Genomic DNA, 21,637 nt, shown 5'->3' on the forward strand with positions numbered 1-21,637 from the left:
TGAAATAAGCTGGAAAAGAATTAGAAATATTCTTGGATTTTTCTTATTGCATGGTGACGGAATAATCAGTCAAAATCTGCGAAATGGACACATCTTTCAACCTTTAAAGAATACACCTGTTAAAAATTAAGTCAACACAGAAGCGCTATGTCCAACTCCCCAAATGACCACAGTTCTAATTACCTCTTCCTGAAATTCACTCAGAGCTTCCTGGAAGGATTTCCCACTTTCATCTGCTGTGCTCAGAAGCTTCACGTTATCATAGAGGGTCTCATTCAGAATGCGCTGAGTCTGGAAATTGAAAAGTATTGTGAAATTATTCATGCCAGAAGGTAGCATTTCCAAAGTTGTCAAATGTCATGTGTGTACACACCTGAGACTTGAAAGCGGCCCCCAGGATGCCGGCTGCCACCTGGAGAAGCAGGATCAGAAGCAGGCCTATGAAGAACTGAGAGGAGAAGGGGCATCTGTTTTACATTCCTGTGTGATCAGCAACGTCCAGGGACATTCGGGCAGAAGCATCTCTCGGCAGTGGGGACCCAGTCACAGCTGGGCTGTGAACCACACTCTTCATTTATCCCACCCTTTGCCTCAAGAAGCAAATTTTGGGGCATCACTACTAAGAAATATTTGCTGCAAAGACTGATGAAGGAAAGTGATTAAAACGAGGATTTATTGATGGGACTGTGGGCATTGGTGTGATGCTGAATGGAGGGAAGTTTGAACACTTAGATAACATTTCTTGAATATTATCTTTCTCCTTCTCTTTCTTCATCAAACATCAAAACAGCAACAGAACCGACTTCAAAACAAAGTTCTAGAATCACCTGGGGTCTTATCAATGTGGATTCCTGAAACCTGCCTCAGATCCGCTGAATCTAAGTTTGGAGAATATGGCCCACAAATTAGTTTTTTTTAACACAAGCTCCTCAAGTAATTAAATTCCCCAAGTTGCAGAAGAGGCCTTGTCACTCAAGAAGCAGCCACCAGAGATGCTATTACAGTCCCGTTAAGACCATCTCCACCTCCCTGTCATAAAGGGACAGTTAGAAATAGCTTCCCGGGGACTGACACCACTGAGTTCATCAGAGAAACGAGCTTAGACGAACTCTGACAAATCCTTATGTCTGCTTTATAGCTAATAAATACTTGAGGATTTTTCTAATATTTTTCTATATCCACTGTTATTTTCTAATATATATGTTAAAAGTGAGTGTCTGTGGGTTGTCCGGACCCGATCTGCCCTCCATGGAGCTTCCTAAGTGACAGATCCGATTGTCTTGGTCCCTTACAGTTTCCTTAGCCTGGAGCAGGATTTGACTGCAGTCCACACTCCAATCCATCTCACGTCATTTCTGGAAGGCGGCCCCTGCCACCCTCTAGCCACACCCAAGGCCTCGAGTTCCCTGGACACGCCAGCCTTGTCCTGCAGGAAGCTCGTCACAGCCTCACCCAGAGCAACACCGTATTCACTGCTGCTTCTGGCTTGAAAGTGCCCTCCTCTCTCTTCTCGGGCCGCCCGGCCGTAGCTGACTGTTTCCTTGTCTGTCTTCCCTCCTGGTTCTAAGTGTGTTAATGCCTATGTGTCATTAGCACAACATCGGGCGCAGAGCAGGTATTCGGAAAGAGCGAATGAGTGAATGAATGAATGAATGACTAAACTTTGTCTTCTCTCAGGGTGTCCTCTAATCTAACTAAACACATTACCTTCCACCATCAAACCGTCTGGACAGAAGTCTGAGTCGAGCCCCACCAGCCTGGGTGAGCCCCGTAGACAGAGGACGGGGCGGGAGGTGACCCCCAGGACCCTGCGGGCGGGCGCGGGGGTTTGTCTGGAGAGCTCACCAGGAGGAGCATGCAGCGGCTCTCCTTCATGGCGCCACAGCAGCCCAGGAAGCCCAGAACCATGATGACGGCGCCCACCGCGATCAAGATGTTCACAGCCACGTAGGGGTTAGCGTCAGAGTCCCCAGACGTGAGGACCTGGAAATGAAAGAGCAATTAGTGACAGCACATGCCTTTCCTGGGGTTTGCCACTCCACAAATGCCCGGCGGGTCCCGCTCTGCCCGGGCCCTGCTCCCGGACCTGGAGAAGCTCCGTGACCAGAGCAAGCAGAGCCCCGCCCTTGAGGAGCTCCTGTTCCACTGAGGCATCGCTTGTCTGAGGATGCGGCCAGTGTCTGATCTTCCTAAGCTGACAATTTGGATGTTGGAGGGAAGAAAGGCAATAGGCTTTTAAAACACCAATTATTTAAAAAGCGTAGAAGGACAGGTACTTTCACCCATGAAAGTTTGCATATTTTGTGTTTTTTACCTAAGAGTGGCATTGTAAAGTATGTGTTTTTTGTGGCAATTTAATTATTTAAATTATAAAGCCAAGTTCCTCAAACTAATGGTAGACCCAACAATATGAATGAATCTCAAAAACACCATGTCCAGCCAAACAAGCCGTATTTAAAAGATGATGGCTCTATGACTCCATTTCTACGACGCTCGAGAACAAGCAAATCTAAGCCATCGCAGCAGGAATCATTGCAGACGCTGAGCAGTGGAGGAAGGAAAGAAGGGCTCGATCTCAACGGAAAACGAGGCAGTTTTATGGGTTAATAAAAACGCTTTGTGTGTTGACTGTAATAGTGATTACACAGGTCTGTGCGTCTGCCAAAACAAACAAAAAAATTTAAACTAAGAAAATAAGTCTAGTTCCTGATATTCCGAATCAATTCTCTCTCCTTGTTTCCGGAAGGAATAGTCCACAGGGTTTTCCAGAAACTCTTTACTTTGCCTGACTGTGAAGTAATGGATGTTGGGGGAAGACCCCAGGGCCCTGTGATGGGTGGGCTACCCACATTCTTCCCCCCACACATTCTCGTCTTCGTCAGAACACCCAGCCCCAGGCGACCACTCGTCCTCAGAGGCGTCCAGGAGTAAATCACAACCGGAAAGTGGAACCGGGTATGCAGACATGAGGGCTGGCAGGAGCCCATCCTCCCCTGTGGCCTCTGTCTGGGGGCTCTCCCCAGGTGGACCACCAGTTCCCAGACTGGCTCAGAGACCCCGCCTCCTGGAACCTGCTGCACAGCATGTAAGTCAGCTCCTTGACGGGAAATAAACACTACTACGCGTGATCTTTACGTTTTCAGAGACTTTTAAAATCAGCTCATAACCTAGAGGAAACCTTCAGGGGACAATCAGTAGGAAAGAATGTGCTAACGTTGTAAAGGCATTAAAACAAAGATCTATATTCAAGTAGCGTCCTTAGACACAGCAAGTTTCCAGCCCTGGCCAGTCAGCTAAGCCGGCTGGGCCGCGTCCCGTTCACAAAGGGAACTGGGTCAGCCACCAAAGCCTCCTTTGTCTCTGAGAGTCCACGCTTACAGAGAATGTTTCAATTTGCATATTTAGAGAGCTCGGTTACGTCCTCGAGATTTTTGTTTGTTTTTCAGCTTTTTGTTGTCTGTCAAGATCAGAGCTGAGGAGTCAGTTTTGTTAATAAACAGGCGTGGCATCTGGGTCAAAACAGATCACAATGAAAAAGCAGCATCAGGAAACTGGCTCGACCCACACATCCGCTTCCCCGGCACGTTGTGGCGGTGCAGACAGACCCCTCAGGCGTCCGGGAAGGCGGCCTCGCTGGCTGAGGTGTCAGGACTCCAGTCACAAGCCCAGATGCAGACAGAGCAGGTCAAGCGTCTGCGCGTGAGGCCGGGCTGGTGTGGCCGGCCCTCGTTCAGCAAGTGACGAAGCACCTCTGAGACTGATGTGGGCACAGACCCACCGCAACTGGCGGAAGGCAGTGTGCCAGATGCCCGGGGGTCCCTGTCTCGCTACAGCCCACGCAGGGGCTGTTGTCACCCAGGGAAGGAGAGGAAATCTGAGCCCGGCGTTCGCTCCCGGAGAGGGGTGGCAGCGTGCTCCAAGCAGTCTCGGACGCTTGGTGTCTGTGTCCGTCTTGGCACACGGAGAAATCCTGAAGGCAGAGGAGCGGCTGAGCCTGGGAGCAGAGGCTCAGGTCCCCTGTGGACCGTGAGGGGTCTCCTGGGACAGGACGATGTGCTTGGCCTCCATGCTGAGTTTATCGTGAGGGAGAAAGCGTCCCTCGGAGACACAGCACAGAGAGGCCGAAGATGTGCACAGAGCATCCCGGCAGCCTTCTTCCCTGTGTTTGTGCTCCTGCTGCCGCTCCTAAAGCTGCTGCCTGTTTTCCACCAGAAAAATCCAGCTCTCTGATCCTTTGTCACTGACTTCGGATAAGCATAAACCAGGCCAGTTTCACATACATCAGACCAGTTACTGTCATCCTGGCAGAGCTGCCTTTTGTCCAGGGTTAGAGGCCGACAGAGTAACCAGTGATGCTGCCCAGCCCTGTTAGTGCATCCTCCGCCCAGATGTGGAGTGACAGACTCGCAAGACAGCCCTTCTCCTTTAATCCATTCAATGTGTGTAGTTTCTTAACAGACTAAACACCAAAGTTGTTTACAGGAGCACTGTGGGGAAGGGTAATGTTCCCATATCAATCAGAAAGGAGAGAATGAAGCAAAACACAGGCTGCACACACCTTAGAAGGGCCAGGACATCCTCTAAGCACGTGGCTGCGAATCTCAGTGCTTGATTTTCATTCCCAACATCAGATGTCAGTCTCCGGACAACAGAGACTCTGCTCATCTTCGAAGACCCTTCTCAGCTCAAACCCAGAGCCCACGGCCACCAGGGAGCCCCAGTCACATTTATCAGCCTCCACCAGGAAACAACGTCCAATGGAAAGGGTGTTATCAGCCGGCACCACACCTGCCCCCGATCCCCACCTGGTGAGGCCCAGCCCCCAGAACAGCACCCTGCCTCTGCCACCCCTGGGTGCCCTGACAGTTGAGATCAAACTTTAAAAGAATGAGAGAGAGAGAAAGAGGAGGAAGGAAGGGAGGAAGGAAGGAAGAGAGAGAGAGAAACAGAAAGCTACCCAGTTACGGAAGGACTCAGAAGAGAGTTCATTTGCTCTTACTCTTTCTTACTCTTTCCTTTAACTAGGCTGTCTCCAAAGGCATTTAGCCACATTGTGGTATAATAAGTTTTTATAGAAAATGCGTTACCTTAATTGCTGGCTTAATGTATCTTAATAATTATCAAATAGGAATCAAAATCCTCTTGGAGAGGGAAAGTTTATTTGGGCAAAGACCTTGAAATGGCTCTAGTAGAAAATGTGACCCTGAATAGTGAAGAGAGCCCAGACAACAGAGGAGAAAGCAAGAAGAAGAACTGGGGAGAGAGATTCCTGAGAAGAAGGAGGAAGCAGATGGAAGCCATGGAGGCAGGAGATGGGGTGGGAAAGCCAATGAAACGGCCCCCCAGCCTCACCCTTTCTTCCCACGTCTGCACGCCTACGTCGGTGACACCGCGGTGCGGGACAGAAACAGCAAATGAGGAATCCAAAGGCTGGAGCTGGAATAAACTGCGTGAACTAACCTTCCTCCAGACCCGTGGAAACCCTGGTAAGAGCTCTGCACGGGGCATGGAAGGGCGGGTGGTGGGGACTGGGTCTTTTCTTGACAGCAGGAAGCTGGACATCCCCAGCCAACTGCTGAGCTGCAGTCGTGTGAGCAGCCGTCTGCCGTCACAAGGGGCCGCCGTCAATGCCGGGGGCCGCAGGGAATCCACCACCTTCGGACTTTGTTGCCTTTACAACACAGACTCGGATTCTTTGTCTTCAAGAGAACTTCTCACCTTCCTTCCTTCTGGACCACCCCCCGCCCCGCCCCGCCCCAATCAGCGGGACTATTGTCCACACACAAGTTGTTCTTGGTGGGGTGGAGGGCGGGCTCTGTCGTCCAGCTACACGTCGGGCTGGTCTCACACAAGGAACGCAGGAGGAGGCTGGTTGCCACTGGTCGGTTCCCCCTCCACTTCCATTGCATCTCCTGTTTGGGGAATAACACCCCCTCCATTCTTCAGAAGGATCCTTCCATGCCTGGCACAGTGCCAGGCCTATCATGAGTGATTTCGATGAATCAAATTGAATTAAATTATAAAATCACATGTTGGCACAAATGATTACATGAGGCAGTTAAAGAAAATGCTATAAAAATATTTATTACTATTACTGTCATCACTATGAGAGAAATAAACTGCTCTGGAAGCAGAGAAACTTGTATTTACTTATTTACCTCTTGACCATCTTTGCTGACTCGTATCCAGATTGCTACTGCCAGGATCAAGATACCACACAGCTGCAGGAAAAAACGAAAATGTTAGCCTCCCAGGAAGATAAACTGCAGCTCTCATTCCACACCTCCCTAACCCGCTGGTTACAAGGTTTATCATCATATGCATTAAATGAGGCACATCCACGTGCAGATAATTGCCAAAATGTTCCACCATCATTGGATAATTGATTTCCCATCTACAGTCCACTCACAGGTCCCGGAGGGAGGTCGTCTCCCCTGGGGAGGAAGGATGCTCTGCGTTTGCTAGATTGTAACCTACGAAAGACAGTGACAGTCTACAGACAAAATATCCTCACTATGCCCCTGGTTGGTCTCTGAGAAGCTGGCTTAGACCAAAAAGGAAGGGAATAACTGACTGATCACCAAAGATTCCTTCAAGATCCAAGGAGGAGGAGGTTGGGACAGACGAGGAGCAGAAGAGCATCTGACAAAGTCTGCAGATGAGCAACGAGGGTTTGCAACACTTTCTGTTCCCAAACAAACTCTTTCAAAATAAGCTCTGTTCGGCAGTGAAGCTTGCCCAGAAAGCAGGAGCAATGAGGAGGAGGACTTCGGGTCTTAAATTCTTTAATGAGTTTAATTTGGACCAAAGCCAACACATAAAATGGGAAACACATTTTACTTTCGTGTAAGGAAAACCCCTGTCTTTCGGGTTTGGGTTTTTTTTGTTTAAGATTTATATGTTGTGGCCTCAAAAGAAAAATCAAAGCTCTATTATTAGGTGGAGACGTTGAGAACAAGCTTGGTCACATACCAAACACAGCAGGCCCTGGAGGACTTTCCAGACCATTCCGGCCCTTGGCGCTCTGACAGAGCAAAGCGGAGTCCTCCAAACCAGGGCCCTGGCGCGTGACCGTCTCAGGCAGGGCTGGGCCCTGCGCCCAGGATCCCCAAACAGCAGTTTCACTTTTAATGGCTTCTCGTGAGCTGCTGTGGACACGGAGCCAAGGGCTTTGACAGAGAGCAGGGAGCCCTGGAACCACCGGGGAATCTGTGCTCCCGCAAAGATCCCAGAGTTGTCTGGTGCCAACCCGCCTTCGCAGACGAGACTAGACCCCTGAGAGACGACCCCGAGTGGTGAGAACCCAGCGCCCCCAGCCCGTCCTGCCCGCTGTGTGCTTCACTGGGACCGGACAACGAGTCGCCGGCACCTGCAGTTTGATGGTCTCTCGGGTGTGCACATGCAGAAGGCAGACCATCGAAAGCACAGCTCGAAGCCTGGACACCCTCCTTACGTCTTCCCCTCCTTCTGCTGAATCCTGATCTCGTTTGCAGAGGGAGATAAATGCTCCTTTTTATGGTTCCTCATCAATAAATGAGTCTGTAAGAATGTGTGTCAAATGCTAATGAGACCATCTGGGATTTTCAATAATTTTATGGCAGCTGGATTTTGTGTTTATTTCATTTGTTCCCTGATATTTTCTTTCTCTTTTTCTTCTCCTTTAACAAGTAGATTTACACTAATTCTCTTAATAATCACTCTGGCCTTTTGCTTTAACTGGAAATAATAATTATCTGAACAGCTATTATAACAACCACACATCTTAGGAAGCTATCAGCGAGAAACCTGCATGACCCTTGGAGACTGAGTGGGATATTTTTTAAACTCTTCACTTTTTGTTTGTTTCTGTGTGACTTCTTAGTTCACTTTTCAATGTATTTGGACATCAAATCATTCAGAAATCTTACAAAATCACCCATATTTGTGCCTCAAATGATGACTTTAGTCTTCTCAGCCTCTGAAAATTATCTGTAACATTAACACTTAAAAGAAGGAGCATCAGGGGCCGGCCTCGTGGCACAGTGGTTAAGTTTGCACATTCCACTTTGGCAGCCTGGAGTTTGCGGGTTCGGATCCTGGGTGTGGACCTAGCACCACTCATCAAGCCCTGCTGAGGTGGCATCCCACATATAAAATAGAGGAAGACTGGCACAGATATTAGGTCAGCGACAATCTTCCTCAAGCAAAAAGAGGAAGACTGGCAGCAGACGTTAGCTCAGGGCAAATCTTCTTCACCAAAAAAAAAAAAGCATCAAGACAACAACAAGATACCATTACACCCTGATGAGAATGTCCGAAACCTGGAACACTGACACCACCAAGTGCTGGCGAGGATGGGGAGCAATAGGAACTCTCACTCACTGCTGGCGGGGATGCAAAGTGGTGCAGCCACCTTGGAAGACAGTTTGGTGGTTTCTTACAGAACTAAGCATCCTCTTAACGTACAATCCAAAGGAGCTGAAAACACACCCACACAAAAACCTCACATGATGTTTATAGCAGCTTATCCATGATTCACAGAGCTGGAGCAACCAGGACGTCCTTCAGCAGGTGAGCAGACAGTCTGTGGTCCATCCAGACATTGGAATATTATTCAGTGTTAAAAAGAAATGAGCTATCAAGCCATGAAGAGACAAGGATGAACCCTAAATGCACGTGACTCAGTGAAAGGAGCCAGTCTGTGAAGGCTCCATACTGTGGATTCCAACTGTGCGGCATTGTGGAACAGACAGAACTACGGAGACAGTAAACGGATCAGGGGTTTCTGGGGTGGGGGAGGATGAACGAGTGGAGCACAGTGTTTTCAGGGCAGTGAAAATACTCTGCATAATATCATAATGACGGATACATGTCAGTGTCATTATACGTTTGTCCAAACCCACAGACGGTTCCCCACTGAGAGCGAACCCTGATGTAAACTGTGGACTTCGGTGACACTGATGTTCGGGGTAGACGCAGCAGCTATAACAAATGTCCCACCTGGGGGGTGTTGATTGTGGGGGAGGCTGTGCGCGTGGGGGCAGAGGATATACGGGCAATCTCTGTACCTTCCCCCCATTTTGCTCTGAGCCTGAAACTGCTCTAAAAACAATTGTCTTTAGAAAAGAAAGACAGAAAGAAAGAGTTTCCAGTTATTTCAGGAGGTGAGAATATTTTGCCCAGCTTCAATCTTCACAGTTAGGCAAACTTTCTTAGGGATTTAGAAGTTGGCCAAACGACATTTCCATCCCTATCTCTGTCTTTTCTTCAAACTTTATTTTAAAAACTAAAAGAAACAAATGTTTAAAATATATCATTCTCATTTTGTTGAAGAAATCCACATATAAAATCACAGTCTTAATAACATGAAATTATTCATAAACATGTTGAGTGACTTTAACAGTAACTTGATTTTCTACCAGGAGCGGTCGGGCCCGTGCTGACCTGTTCTCCTGCGTTGTCACCGTATCAGCCGTCATCACGGTGCTCCAGCTCTTCGCCCAGTTTGGCCTTAGGGTTTGTCCCGAGTCTTATCACAGTGTGTTACGTAAGTGGGAGCATAAATCAAGAAGGAAGGGTCTGACTCTGTCCACCTCCCACTGATCAAGGAAGCAGCTTCTGTGCGGGACCCTCGTCCACTGGCAGCTGACCCCAGGGGCCTCAAGCCATCTTCTGGTTTCTCCTTGAAGGAAGTCATTGTACCTGTCACTCGGCTCTCAGGGCACACCTTTCTTCTCACGGAATTGGGATGCAGGTGGTCTGAGCCGGGTTCTGAGAAGTTAGGTGACTGGGCTGTGTGCTTACGAGCATGCCGTGGACGGAATTGTCTCCCCCAAACTTGTTTGTTGAAACCCTAAGTCCCAATGTGACTGTATTTAGGGACAGGGCTTTGGGGAGGTAATTAAGGGTGAATGAGGCCATAAGGGTGGGGTCCTAATCCAATAGGATTGGGGGCCTTGCAAGAAGAGGAAGAGAGATGTCGCTCTCCACCACACACACACGAGGAGAGGCCTTATGAGGACTCAGCGAGAAGGCGGCCGTCTGCAAGCCAGGAAGGGGGCTCTCGCCAGAAACCAGACCCCCTGGCACCTTGACCTCAGCCTTCCAGCCTCCAGAACTGTGAGAAAGTCAATTTCTGTTGTTTATCCCAGTCCGTCCATGGTATTTTGTCATGGCTGCCTGAGCTAAGACAGGGCAGGAGCTGAAAACCATAAGCTGCCAGGAAGGAAATGGGATGAGGTTGAGGGTGCGGACCCAGCCGGTCCGTCCGCCTCTCTGATGCCATGTTCCCCGGCACCCTGCTCCCTCCATCTCAACACCATCTCCTGATTTGGTACCGGGCAAAGTGTGTTTGAAGAGTGTTGAAAATGGAGGAGTGAGCTGTGCCGTGATTGGTCCAAAACGGACACTTTTTACACAAGCTTCAGGGAACCTGTCCTGTGCTGTTCCTGAGAGGTTGTGAAAGAATAAGAAAATATCCGAACGGACAACTTGGAAAACAACAGGATTTGTTCTTACAATAACCCCAGAACACGAGAGGCCATGACGACAGGAGTCACGGATCCCGGGAGCCCGGGCATCTTAGGAAAGACCTGCTGTTGCTGTTAATTTCCACGTTTCTTCTGTTATTAAACAGTTATTTGAAAGTCTCGGTTAACTGCATCTCGGTAAGATCACGCGGGCTGTGCAGTTGTTGCTGGTTTGGGATTTCCGGCCTCTGTTTGCGTATCCATCGTCCTCTTTCACATCCTTGTCTCTGATTTTCCTCTGAGAACGCGTCTCACCCTGGGCTTCTGTGTGACCGTCTGCATTTAGCGTGATCTCTGGAGTGATTTTAATTCTGTCGTGCTTCCAGGGAACTTGAAGCGCTTCCTCAGTTTACCCATCCCCTTTCCATCTCATCCCGTGGTCTCCAGTTCACTTCTTCTCCGTGGCCCCAGTGGCGGCTCCGTGGGGCTGTTTCCTGGCCGTGCGTTGGTGCCGCCTGCCTGACCCCCTTCAGGATGCTGCCGCGTGTGTCAGGGATGTGCTGTCCTCTGGGGCTGCAGGCGACCTTCTCCCGCATGCGCTTCACAGCGTGTTTATTAGGCTTCTGTTAGATTTTCCCTCATTTGTCCTTGAACAAGAAGAGCCCCAATCTGATCTTTATTCACTGGGTGCAGGATGGGTGCCTGCCTCCTTCCCTAACGAGGCAGGGATGGCACGTCTCCATCTCCTGTTGAGGGGGTCACTGTGCGCTCTCCACGCGCCTGGCTGAGCGTGGCTCTGACCGGCTGGTCCTGCTCCTCATGCAACGTCTGGTCTTCTGATGCTCCGACCAGTGGGGTCAATCAACACACAGCTCTCAGCAGGCCCCGCGGTCTGGGTTTTTCTATCTTCAGCCCCAAACAAGTGACGTTGGTTGTCTCAGTGAGTGCCGAGCACACAGCGAGTCTCCGGGGTTGCCTTCTTGTGCGTCTTCTAAACCATTAAGGAACCATCACCCAGGAGCACGGCTGCAAAGCTGACCTTAAACGGCTCTCCACTTAGGGGAAAACTCAACCCCGTTTCTTCCTGTCACGAATAGGGCCTGAGGAAACGCACTTCAAGCCGTCTTTCCTGCACGAAAGTGTAAAATCACTGAAATCCACACAACTTCAAAATGTGTGAAGAAGGGGAGAGGTCAGCATTTGACTGGCGTCCTGACGTTTCTAAATTACAAAATGACCCAGATTCAGGAAGATTTTTATCACTTTTTCAAAGCTACAACTGCTGTATAGGTGATGCCCGCAGACCTGTCCCCACCCTGGCAGGACCTGGAGCAACAATGCAAGTAACGTCACGGACCACGGGTCTCCGTGTGAGAGGCTGTAAGTCAGGGCAATAACACACACAAACGTGTCCTGTCCTCCTGCCTTCACAAACGTGCCAGCTTAACGCCCCAGAAGACACGGTTCTATTTAGATTCTCAGACTCCTTGGGGTCTGCGACCAGGGGGGCGGCCCCACCCCAGCCCTGCCTCCCGGCTCTGTCTGGAGCCCCGGGGGATCTACCAGGAACGACCGGGCAGCCTTCGCCCGCAAGCCAGCTCTGTTCACAAGCTGCTGCCATTGCCGGCGCACAGCACCCCTGGACCACACCCGGACAAGGGCCTGTGCAGCTCTGGGAGCAGGCTGGGGCCCTCTGGGCAGGGAAGTTTGGGGTCCCATATGCCCAAAGTGGAGGCCAGGCTCAGGGTGGAAACACCCCTCTAACCCCAAGAGGCCAGAGGAAGATCAGAGTGGTGTTAAAAAATCCCTAATGCTATCACACCAGCTTCCAATGCTCTTAAATTAAAGAGCAACATGCTGGTTGGAACTGGGGAAAATAGCATTAGCTGAATTATTACTGTGTGTCGGTCCTCATTACAGACTTTCACAAAGCACCCCAGTTAATCTTCATGATTCATCCTTCCAGCTGAAGTATCGTCCTCATCTAACAAATGCAGACACTGGGGCACAGAGAAGTCAAGGAACAGGTTCTAGGCCACAGAGCAATACAGGTGGATTCGGGATCTGAATCTCAATCCATTTTCTTTTCATTCTCCTGACTCATCATAGAAGAAGTTCTGCCTCATCGTAATTCTGTCTGTCTTCCTTCCTCCTCTGTTCCACAATCTAACACGGGGGTGTGGTCAGCACCATGCAGAGCAGTTTCATGTCTTTGTCTCATAAAAATGCCTATCCAGTGTTGACTAAAATACCAGTTAAACATTTATTCAGCATTATTCTGATTTCTTTATATGTATTAACATTTAATCTTCACAACAAACCTATGAGGCAGACACTACCACTATCCTGAGGGACACTAAAGTACAGAGAGGTTAACTGATTTCCCCAAGATCACACACTGGCAACGAAGGAGCCGAGGCTCAGCCTGAGGGCTCCCCCACGGGGCTCCGGAGCGTCTCGTCATCACAGTTCCACGCTGAGAGCAGAGCGGCAGGCAACCACTGTATTGACAAAGTTCACACATTGCAGCCATTTTTGAGGGTTTGTCTTGGGGTTCATCAGCTGACAGAATGAAACAGAGTTGTGCCCTATTTTTCAATGTGCCCCTATCTCTAGCTCCGTCTGCTCTGCCTCCGCTCTCAGCACAGCCAACAGAGGCCCAGGCGCCGTGGAGAACACAATGCTGAACACGGGCGCGGGCCCCTGACACCCCGAGCTCTGGCCTCCTGTTCTCTTTAGACGACATCGTGCGTCGCTTCCGTCAGCTGCTCATGCACTTGGCTCCTTCTCACCCCCACCCTTTGGGACCTGGGGATGTTCCTCCCTCTGCTCTTCCTGAGAGCTGGGCTTTGCATAGCTCTCTCCCTCTGGCAGCAGTTCCACTGCATCCACAGACCAAGCGTCCACGCTCCCGGACCCTGAGACACCCCGAGTGTCTACACTGCTCCCAAGTCTGAGCTGTCCAGGAGGAGCATGAGAGAACCGGGCGGCTCGTCTGTTCCGACACGAGACTGAGAGAAACAGGTTCGGGCTGCAATTCGCCTGTTACCTGCGGGCCCTCTCGGTCACTCCACCTCTAGCCTGAGTGGTCAGGAATGACTTTCACTTCCACAGGTTTTCTTCAATCACTAATTCTAACGAGTGGAAATCGGTGGACATTTATGCGGCATATCTCAAGTTCTCTCACAAAAGGAGCTGGTATGTTTAGCTCAATGACCATGCGCTTGCACGTCTTAGCCATATTTCAGCATCTGGCCCTGCTTTGCAAAGGCTTAGTTTTGCAAGTTACACCAGAAAGAATGCATTTGAAAACATGAGGCCACAGATATCTACAAGAAAACCACATCAGTGGAACCGTTAAAATTTCGCTTAGGTAAACATTAGGAATGTGACAAATCGCTAGTTTCCTATGACTGATAGTAAAATTCTGAGAACTCTGGGTTGGGGGTGGAGGGGAAAGAAGAAATGGGAACCGTCCCCTCACCTCAGAGACTCCTCCTGCTGTTTAGATTTTCATGGAAATGTGTCTGTCACCTGTTGGCTGAGAATTTATCCCTAGTCTTTACAAATGTAACCGTCCCTCAGGGACTCCATTTCAAGATGCCTCATGGAGAGAATGCAGGTACCCCCAAGAGGCTGATGGAGGAACAAGGCCTTTACCCCGGGAAGTTAGAAATACAGACCTGAAGTCTACAGCATCAGAAAGACTTTGCCTTCATTCTCAAAAAACAGAGATAATGGGAACCATAAAGTAATCAGAGCTCCCAGGACAGCAGTGGCGACGCCCGGGTGTGGCGTGGTGCCCTTCGATACAACTCACCTCGAGCTGATTTTAAATACATAATCCTGCGCCTGTAACATACCCTCTCTTAGACTGTCTTTGTCATTTTGGTTTAAAATTCAGACCTATTCCAAATTCCTTATTAGCTATTTAATGAGACTCTGACCTCTGATGCACCCACAGCAGCCACCAGCACTTCGTGTGCTGTTTTTAACAACAGAGACATATTTTCCAAACTGTTCCATGATTTGAGGATTGCTACCAGTTTGGGACATCTTGTTAAAATAGAAGCCATGAGTTTGTCAGCATATTCATATTCTGGTTTGTTTAAATGGACCCTATATATTCTGTATCACAAAAAGACAATGGTTGTAGTTTTTTAAAAACAGGTGTCAGGGCTTCCTGGAGAAATGGCTGATTCTGGGTCTGCGGCAAGAAATGAGGAAGTGAGCCTGGAACATCTTGTCATACCAAATAGTGAAGAAGTCACCAAAGTCACTAGGATCATGTCCAAAAGCTCAGGAGCCAACCTGAAGATGCTCCCGCTGGCCAAAGACAGAATACAGTGCACGTCAGTGAGGACGAGACCTGTGATGGCCCTTAAGTCTATCACTTTATAAAGGCACTTAAAGAAATACCTGCTTACCACCATTGTACAGGACCAGAAAATTAACTCATCATTCTGAAATCTGCTAAGTATAGAGTAGAAGCATTTATGCTGCCTTTTTAAATAAAAACGGTAGACCACTGCTAACCAATCAGTAAAGGAGAAATTTCTCCTTATTGAAAGTATTCCAGCCAATAAAGGAAAAAAAATGATAGAAATAGGATATCACCAATTTGAAACTCTTAATAAACTAGTGGATTAGGTTCCTGAGCATCAGTGGCTACTAACACCATAAAAAGTGACATGGTCAGACACCACCTGCCTCCTGATGAAAGACACAATATCTCTCACAATGTAGTTGTATGCCCCAAAATAGCAAGCTTCCAGATGCAGCTACTAAGTTAGACATCAGACAGAGGATGGGGACTTGTTGGAAGGCCCCATGGGTATGCAAATAGCAAAATCCAGATCATGGGGATGTCAGGAGACAACATACACACCAGAACATGAAATTTCAAGGGGAAAACGAAACAAAGATGGAGGGAGAACCCAAGGGTGAAAATTGACTTAAAGACCGATCACCAGCCACAAGGCGTGACCCTCCCTTGGATTCTGATTCAAACAGGAACACCTACGAGGCAGTTGGAAATCTGAACCTTGGATGGACATTTGATAATGAATTAAGAAGTTCTTACCAAGTTTTTAGTGTAGATAATGACATTGTGGTTACAGTTTTTAAAGAATTATTTGTCTTTTAGAGATATGTACTAAAATTTTTACAGATGACTGATATGTCTGGGATTTGCTTCAAAATAATATGGGGTGGGGACAGTGGGTGAGAGTATGAACAGGGATGGTTCATGGCCATTGGGGCTGGGGCGTGGGGTGACCCCCTGTCCTCTTTTGTCAATTTTTGAGGCTCTCCAGAGTAAAAACCTAAAGACAAAACCATGCACAGTACACAAGTATTTCTTTGTTTATATTCTACTCTCAAGGGTTAACCAGTTTTAAATATTTCAAAGGAAGAAATTTATCAGGACTACCTTTAAAAAACTGGCATATATTCATGAGTTTCATTTAATATTTGCAAAAGCAGCCCATTTTTCTAGGGAAAAGAGGAAGTACAAAGAAGAAAATGTCATTATTTAATTTAATTTATTTATATGCTCACTCACTTATTTACGTCACCAAGATCTCATCTGTGCTCATTAGGGCTCTGACATCGAATGGAAAGTCACTCTAGGCAATAAGTTACGTTTAATCAGGTGCATCATTGTTTTAACAGCACAGAAACTTACCAACATATAGACCCCAGCTGCCTGTTCACTGAAGGTAAACAGGTGAAAAACAGAACAGAGCTCTCTGCTGCTTATGCTGGACAAGCTGTTTTAAAATCAGAATACGAAATGTTTCTTTCATTTAAGCACTTTGAGCTATCTCTTCTGTTTTACTCTGAACAGCCTTTAATTGCACCATGCACACTAAATGATGATGCCAATGTCCCAGCGTCCCAGCCTGCCTTCACCTTGCTGCCTTTCCATGTCTTATTTCTTCATTTTCCAACATTAGATGCTACTTAATTTATTTGCTATGTCTTATGTCAACAGACTTTCAAGAGAAACATAAGAACTTGCTAAAACACAAATCCTGTTGATGAAAAGGTGGGTGATGACACATTAAAATGCTACTGTAAATTCCTGATACAATTTAGTGGTTTAGTTTAGTCTTTTCATGATTAAATAATTTTATTGCTTCCCTCTCAAGTTTTTTACTACCCACTGTTTCCTCTTTGCCTCTAAAAATGATCCCATTCTCCTGTCCATTGTCTGACGCCCACCGTGCACCGTTCACCTGTTTCAACCCAGATGTAACTAGGAGTCAGGGCTGGGCTCCGAGGGGCTCAGACGGCATTTTCCCCACAGGGACTGGAAGTAGGGAGGCCGGCCTGATACACAACCAACAATAACTGTCCTTTAATTAAGGGGTGCGTTTTCCTCTGTGATTGTTCTGCAACAATATTGAAACATTTATGAAATGTTTATCCTCACAGATCCTGAAGGGCACTTTTTTGAGTCATTGGCTCATTTTCAATTACTGAAATAACCAAAGAAAGAACAAACAAACCCAAACTAGTAAATGGGAACTACGTTTTCCTCCTTCTGCCGTTTCTCCGGTGCGGAGTCTGTTCTCATTTATGGTATTTATGTCAAGATCCCCTTTCTTGCATAAAATTGATAGTTAAAAGAAAAACACTTACCCAGAACAAGAAGTTGAAGATAAACATAGAATATTTTATGCAGCCACTCACACCTGCCATGTCGGAAGTGGGTCAGGCTCCAGATGCTGTGAATTTAGCTGCACAGGCCTGTCCGGCAATGTGCTACGGAGTAATTTGTCTGCAGAGATTTCTGTGCCTGCAGCTTCAGAGCGGAAAAGAAAGCAAAGAAACAGAAGAGTAAAACAATCCGGTTACTAAAGTGGATAAAAAATTAACCTGCACATTCAAATATCACAACGGCTATCTCTGGGCAGGCGTGTTCTGCTTGTCGTGGCTCCTGGGGCACCCGGCCAGGATATTTATGACGTTTCTCAAAACTACCTCCTCTAAAGTAAACAGATATCAAGTTAAGGGGTGGCGCTGGCCCTGGCAGAGAATGGCACAGAGATAGGAGGCTGCTGATTTCAGAAACCACAGCCCGCCTTCCCTGCCCTCCGTTTCCACAACGGGAAACAGGGTTGTTTTGCTCTGAGATAAATGGACATCGTGTCTCCAACTCATGTTTGCATTGCATTTCCTCAAGAATGGAAAATTTCTTCTAGATGCAATAATAAAACGCATTTAGAAATCAGGAAGTCTGAAGGCTCAGACACAGCAACCTTCCACCCTCAACCCCAGAGCAGGAGGAACAAACATTACGCGCACCTGCCTCCCACAGCGTCTACATTTATTTCCAAACAGCTCCACGGAGCTGCCCGAAATGCAGGGAAGTTGGGGGAAGTGCGGAGGGAGAGGCCACCCTGCCCATCATAAGACCATTCAGGTTTTATCTTTATTTCTTTCCAATGCAAAAGGAAAAAAATTCTCCGGAGTCACCCCCTGCCTGCCCCTGCTGCGTTCATGTTGCAGGGCGGCCGTTTCAGCTGCTCGGCTCTTTCCCAGGCGGACCCCGCCCTTCCCTTCGCTTCTCTGATGACTTACGTCCATCAGCAGCTCCTCTCCTCCAGCTCGGTTTCTGGATGCCCATCCTCTCAGACAAAAAGTTCACAATGAGCAGTGGTCCTAGCTCAGTGGCCGTAGATGGCACAGCCTGCTTCTGGCGCTAACAGAAGGCGGACGTCCCGGGTGAAGGCAAGCCCTGCCGGGTCAGGGAGGAGAGGCTACTCCATGACAGCAACTGGGGGCACGCTGCTCTCTACTTCCTGCCCATGAAAGGGAGCTCTTTGACCTCAGTCCAGTTCAAAATCTGTGCAGAGCCGTCCCCTGCTCTGAATTCCCGCCCCCATTGCCGGGTGGTCCCAGCACCTGCCCAGCTGCGTCGCTGTCTTTCCTGCCTCCCATCTAGCCTCCCATCTAGCCGCCTCCCGGTCCGTGGGCCTCTGCCTCCCCTCCATCGCGGCCCTGGCTCTGCCATTGTTCAGCATTTCATCCCCTCATATGAACATTTCAGCAGAGTCGTAATTTGTTTTCTGCCCTCTCTTCCTCCTTCTTTCTACCTTAACATTCCAGAATGTTCTCTTTGTTCCATGATTCTCTTTGTAAAATACTTATTGGTCATGTAATCCCCCTGATTAAAACCCAATCTAAGGGTGGTTTCCTGTCACCTACAGGGTACATCTCAGACTCCTCAGAACGGCACTTCACACGCGTGGCGAGCAGGCTGTTACTCATCTTCCAGAGCTTTCTCCCTCGGCTCTCCCCACTCCCGGGCTCTGTAACCACAGAATCAGTTTGCAGGCCTAGAGCTCACCTTGGGATTCTGGGCCTCTGTGCCCTCTGTTCCCCCTGCCGGGACTATCCCTTCCAAGCTCCTCCACCCGGTGAGTTACTGCCAACGCCCCTCTGTGCTCGGCCAATGGGCCCATGCCAGGCAGACCTTGGGTTCCTCAGTCCTCAGCCCACTGTAATTGGAGCAAACCTTAGTCTCCAGTTGTCATTCTCTGCTCACTGGTGTTTGTCTCTGCCCTATTGGATTTTTTATGCCTAAAAGGACAAGATCCTGACCCACTTATGTCTACACCCACAGCAGCTGGCAGTGGAGATAATGGATGTGCACTTGCAGCTGAGACCTCAGAAGGTTCAACCAGGGACTCCCTCATGGAGTTAGGAAACCCCGGCATGCTACCCTCCCCAAAAAAGTAAATATCAGGTAAAGAGAAATCATTCCTTTATTTCAGGACTTGTCAGAACCTTTAACTTGCTAATATTCAAGAAGGTGACAAAATGCACAACAATCCCCAAATGAACGTGACCCCAGAAGATACTTTTGAAGGACGTGTCCTTGGATCAGTGTTACAGCACTTAGACAAACACTGACCTAGACAAAACCTCACATTTCACACCCGAGAAAGTGAAGCCCGGGCGGACCAAGGGGCCCGAGCTCACAGAGCCGACTGGAGGCAGAGCTCTCTCCAGAAATGAGGTCTCCTTGCGACCAGCTCAGTGTTCTCTCTCGAGTTCTGTGCTGTGGTCCCGAGATGAGTCAGTCACCCCTTAGACCCTGAGAAACTGTCGTGGAAGAGACGTGGGACAGAGGAGGGCTGGGAGGGTCAGGATGAATCTCAGACCAGTGCAGACGGGCCGGGGGAGAGGCACTGAGGGGCTCACAATGTGACACCCGAGGGGAAGAGCGAGGAGAAATCTCAGGAATCTCAGAGTTCCCCTAATGCCACCACTGTGTGAGGTACTCGCCCACGGCACGTGCTGGCCAAGTGGGCTCCAGCTCCGGCCTGACCAGTCGTGAGAACGCCGCAGCAGGCGGCCAGGCCAGGCTTGGACACAGTGCAGGGGCCCAGGTGGGGCAGACAGATCCCTGTACCCAGAGCAGAGGAAGGCACACGAGCGGAACCAGCAGACACCCTGCAAAATACAGGGTTCTCCAGGCCAGCAAGCAAATCCAGCTCCATGTGGGATGGCACCAAGGAGCAGGCCTAGATTAGAGGTTCACATTTTCATCCAACATCATGTTTCCCTCTGCAAGATACACTCAATAATTCATTCAACAGGGGCTGGCCCCGTGGCCGAGTGGTTAAATTTGCGCACTCCGCTGCAGGCGGCCCAGTGTTTCGTTGGTTCGAATCCTGGGCGCGGACATGGCACTGCTCATTAGACCACGCTGAGGCAGCGTCCCACATACCACAACTAGAAGAACCCACAACGAAGAATATACAACTATGTACCGGGGGGCTTTGGGGAGAAAAAGGAAATAATAAAATCTTTAAAAAAAATAATAATAATTCATTCAACAAACGTGTGCAATGCCTCCTGTATTCTAGGCACCACACTAGGTGCTGGAGATTCAGCACTTTACAAACCAGATAACCATCCCTGCCTTCATGAGGGACTTTATACAACAGACACAAAGGTTTTGGAAACAAAGATATAAAGAGGAAGTCATCTTCTCGCTGCAATGTGAACACAGAGATGCTCTTTATTATTATTAGAAAATGGATTAGCGTATCAGACAGCTTGCTATTAGCTGTTCATTCCACGAATATTGTTGAACACCCGCCACGCCCCGAGCCCCGGGATGCAGCAGTGAACACCGCAGAGACCGATCCTGATCTTCTGAGCTTACGTTCTAGAAACGAAGATGACTTCCTCTTTGTGCTTTTGTCCTCAAATCTAATCACCCAATATATTTGTCAGTGGAGTAGGAACTGGAAAACCAAACTGTGTGTTTCAAAGAAAAGATTATACTCTCTTTTCTCTGTGTGTCCTCCTGTCATCACTGTCCTCCACGCCATGTGGTCCTTTCACTGCATCGCGAATCTCAAAGGCTGGCGGCCGAAGCAAGAAAAGTGATGCAGCAGCTTCTCTTCCAACGACTGCACTTTGGCATGTAAGTGCATGAGGTCGTGGGTTCACACACTCTGAACCAGCAGTGAACAGGAAGGGCTGGCGCTCTGTAGCATTTCTCGTTTTGCAAAGACCTTTTTTCTCACTTTTGGAAAATTGGGGCTGCTTGCCCTCGAGTCTTGTGACCCTCGTGCAGGTGCAGAGCCTCGGCTCGTCCCCTCGTCCAGTCCCAGATCCCGAGTGCGGGGTCCCTGCTCTTCCATCGCACATGAGGCTCTGTGCCTCCGACCCTGAGCGCTCGTGGGCCTGGTGCATTGACACCTTTCACCCACTCCCTCCGGGATGGGGGGCATCTGGTGTCAGAATGACCCCCTCCTTCCTTTGCAGGACATTTTGAAACAACAGTATCTACTTGTATTAATTCCAGGGTGAAAACAAGGTGTGGCTTGGAATTGTCACTGTGAAGTAGCAATGTGTTCATGGACAACGGACATCCAATCTTCTTCCTCTTCTATAGACACGTTTATTCTAAAATATTCATGATTTGTGCCTGGACATAAAGTTACTAACCACGTAGGTCACATAAGGAAAAATATGAAAATGTGCATAAGAAAATGGACTTAGATCGCCAAAATCCACTGTTAGGTGTTTATAAGTAAGGACTGAGGCAAACCGTGCAGTGACTGATGATGTGGTTTCTGGGCGGGGTGGTTAGAGACGCCCTTGATGCCATCAGGCCTCACTACCCTCCTCCTGTCCTCACAGCCATCGCAGCGGCCGAGGGA

At 48.7% G+C, this 21,637-nt stretch overlaps 1 protein-coding gene across 1 annotated transcript in view; it reads right to left on the reverse strand.

Moving 5' to 3' along the window:
- Positions 1-17,755, reverse strand: part of TSPAN8 (tetraspanin 8) — a 29,509-nt gene extending 11,754 nt beyond the window's left edge. Inside the window, exons 1-5 of the mRNA XM_044755910.2 lie at positions 17,094-17,755; positions 6,159-6,221; positions 1,846-1,983; positions 374-448; positions 184-291 (exon numbers count right to left, since the gene is read on the reverse strand). Of these exons, the coding sequence (XP_044611845.1) occupies positions 184-291; positions 374-448; positions 1,846-1,983; positions 6,159-6,221; positions 17,094-17,153 (444 nt within the window). The 5' untranslated portion in view covers positions 17,154-17,755. The remainder of the gene's footprint in view (positions 1-183; positions 292-373; positions 449-1,845; positions 1,984-6,158; positions 6,222-17,093) is intronic.
- Between the last annotated feature and the right edge of the window lie 3,882 nt (positions 17,756-21,637).

Source organism: Equus asinus, chromosome 22 (genome assembly GCF_041296235.1).
Source record: "Equus asinus isolate D_3611 breed Donkey chromosome 22, EquAss-T2T_v2, whole genome shotgun sequence".
Taxonomy (NCBI): domain Eukaryota; kingdom Metazoa; phylum Chordata; class Mammalia; order Perissodactyla; family Equidae; genus Equus; species Equus asinus.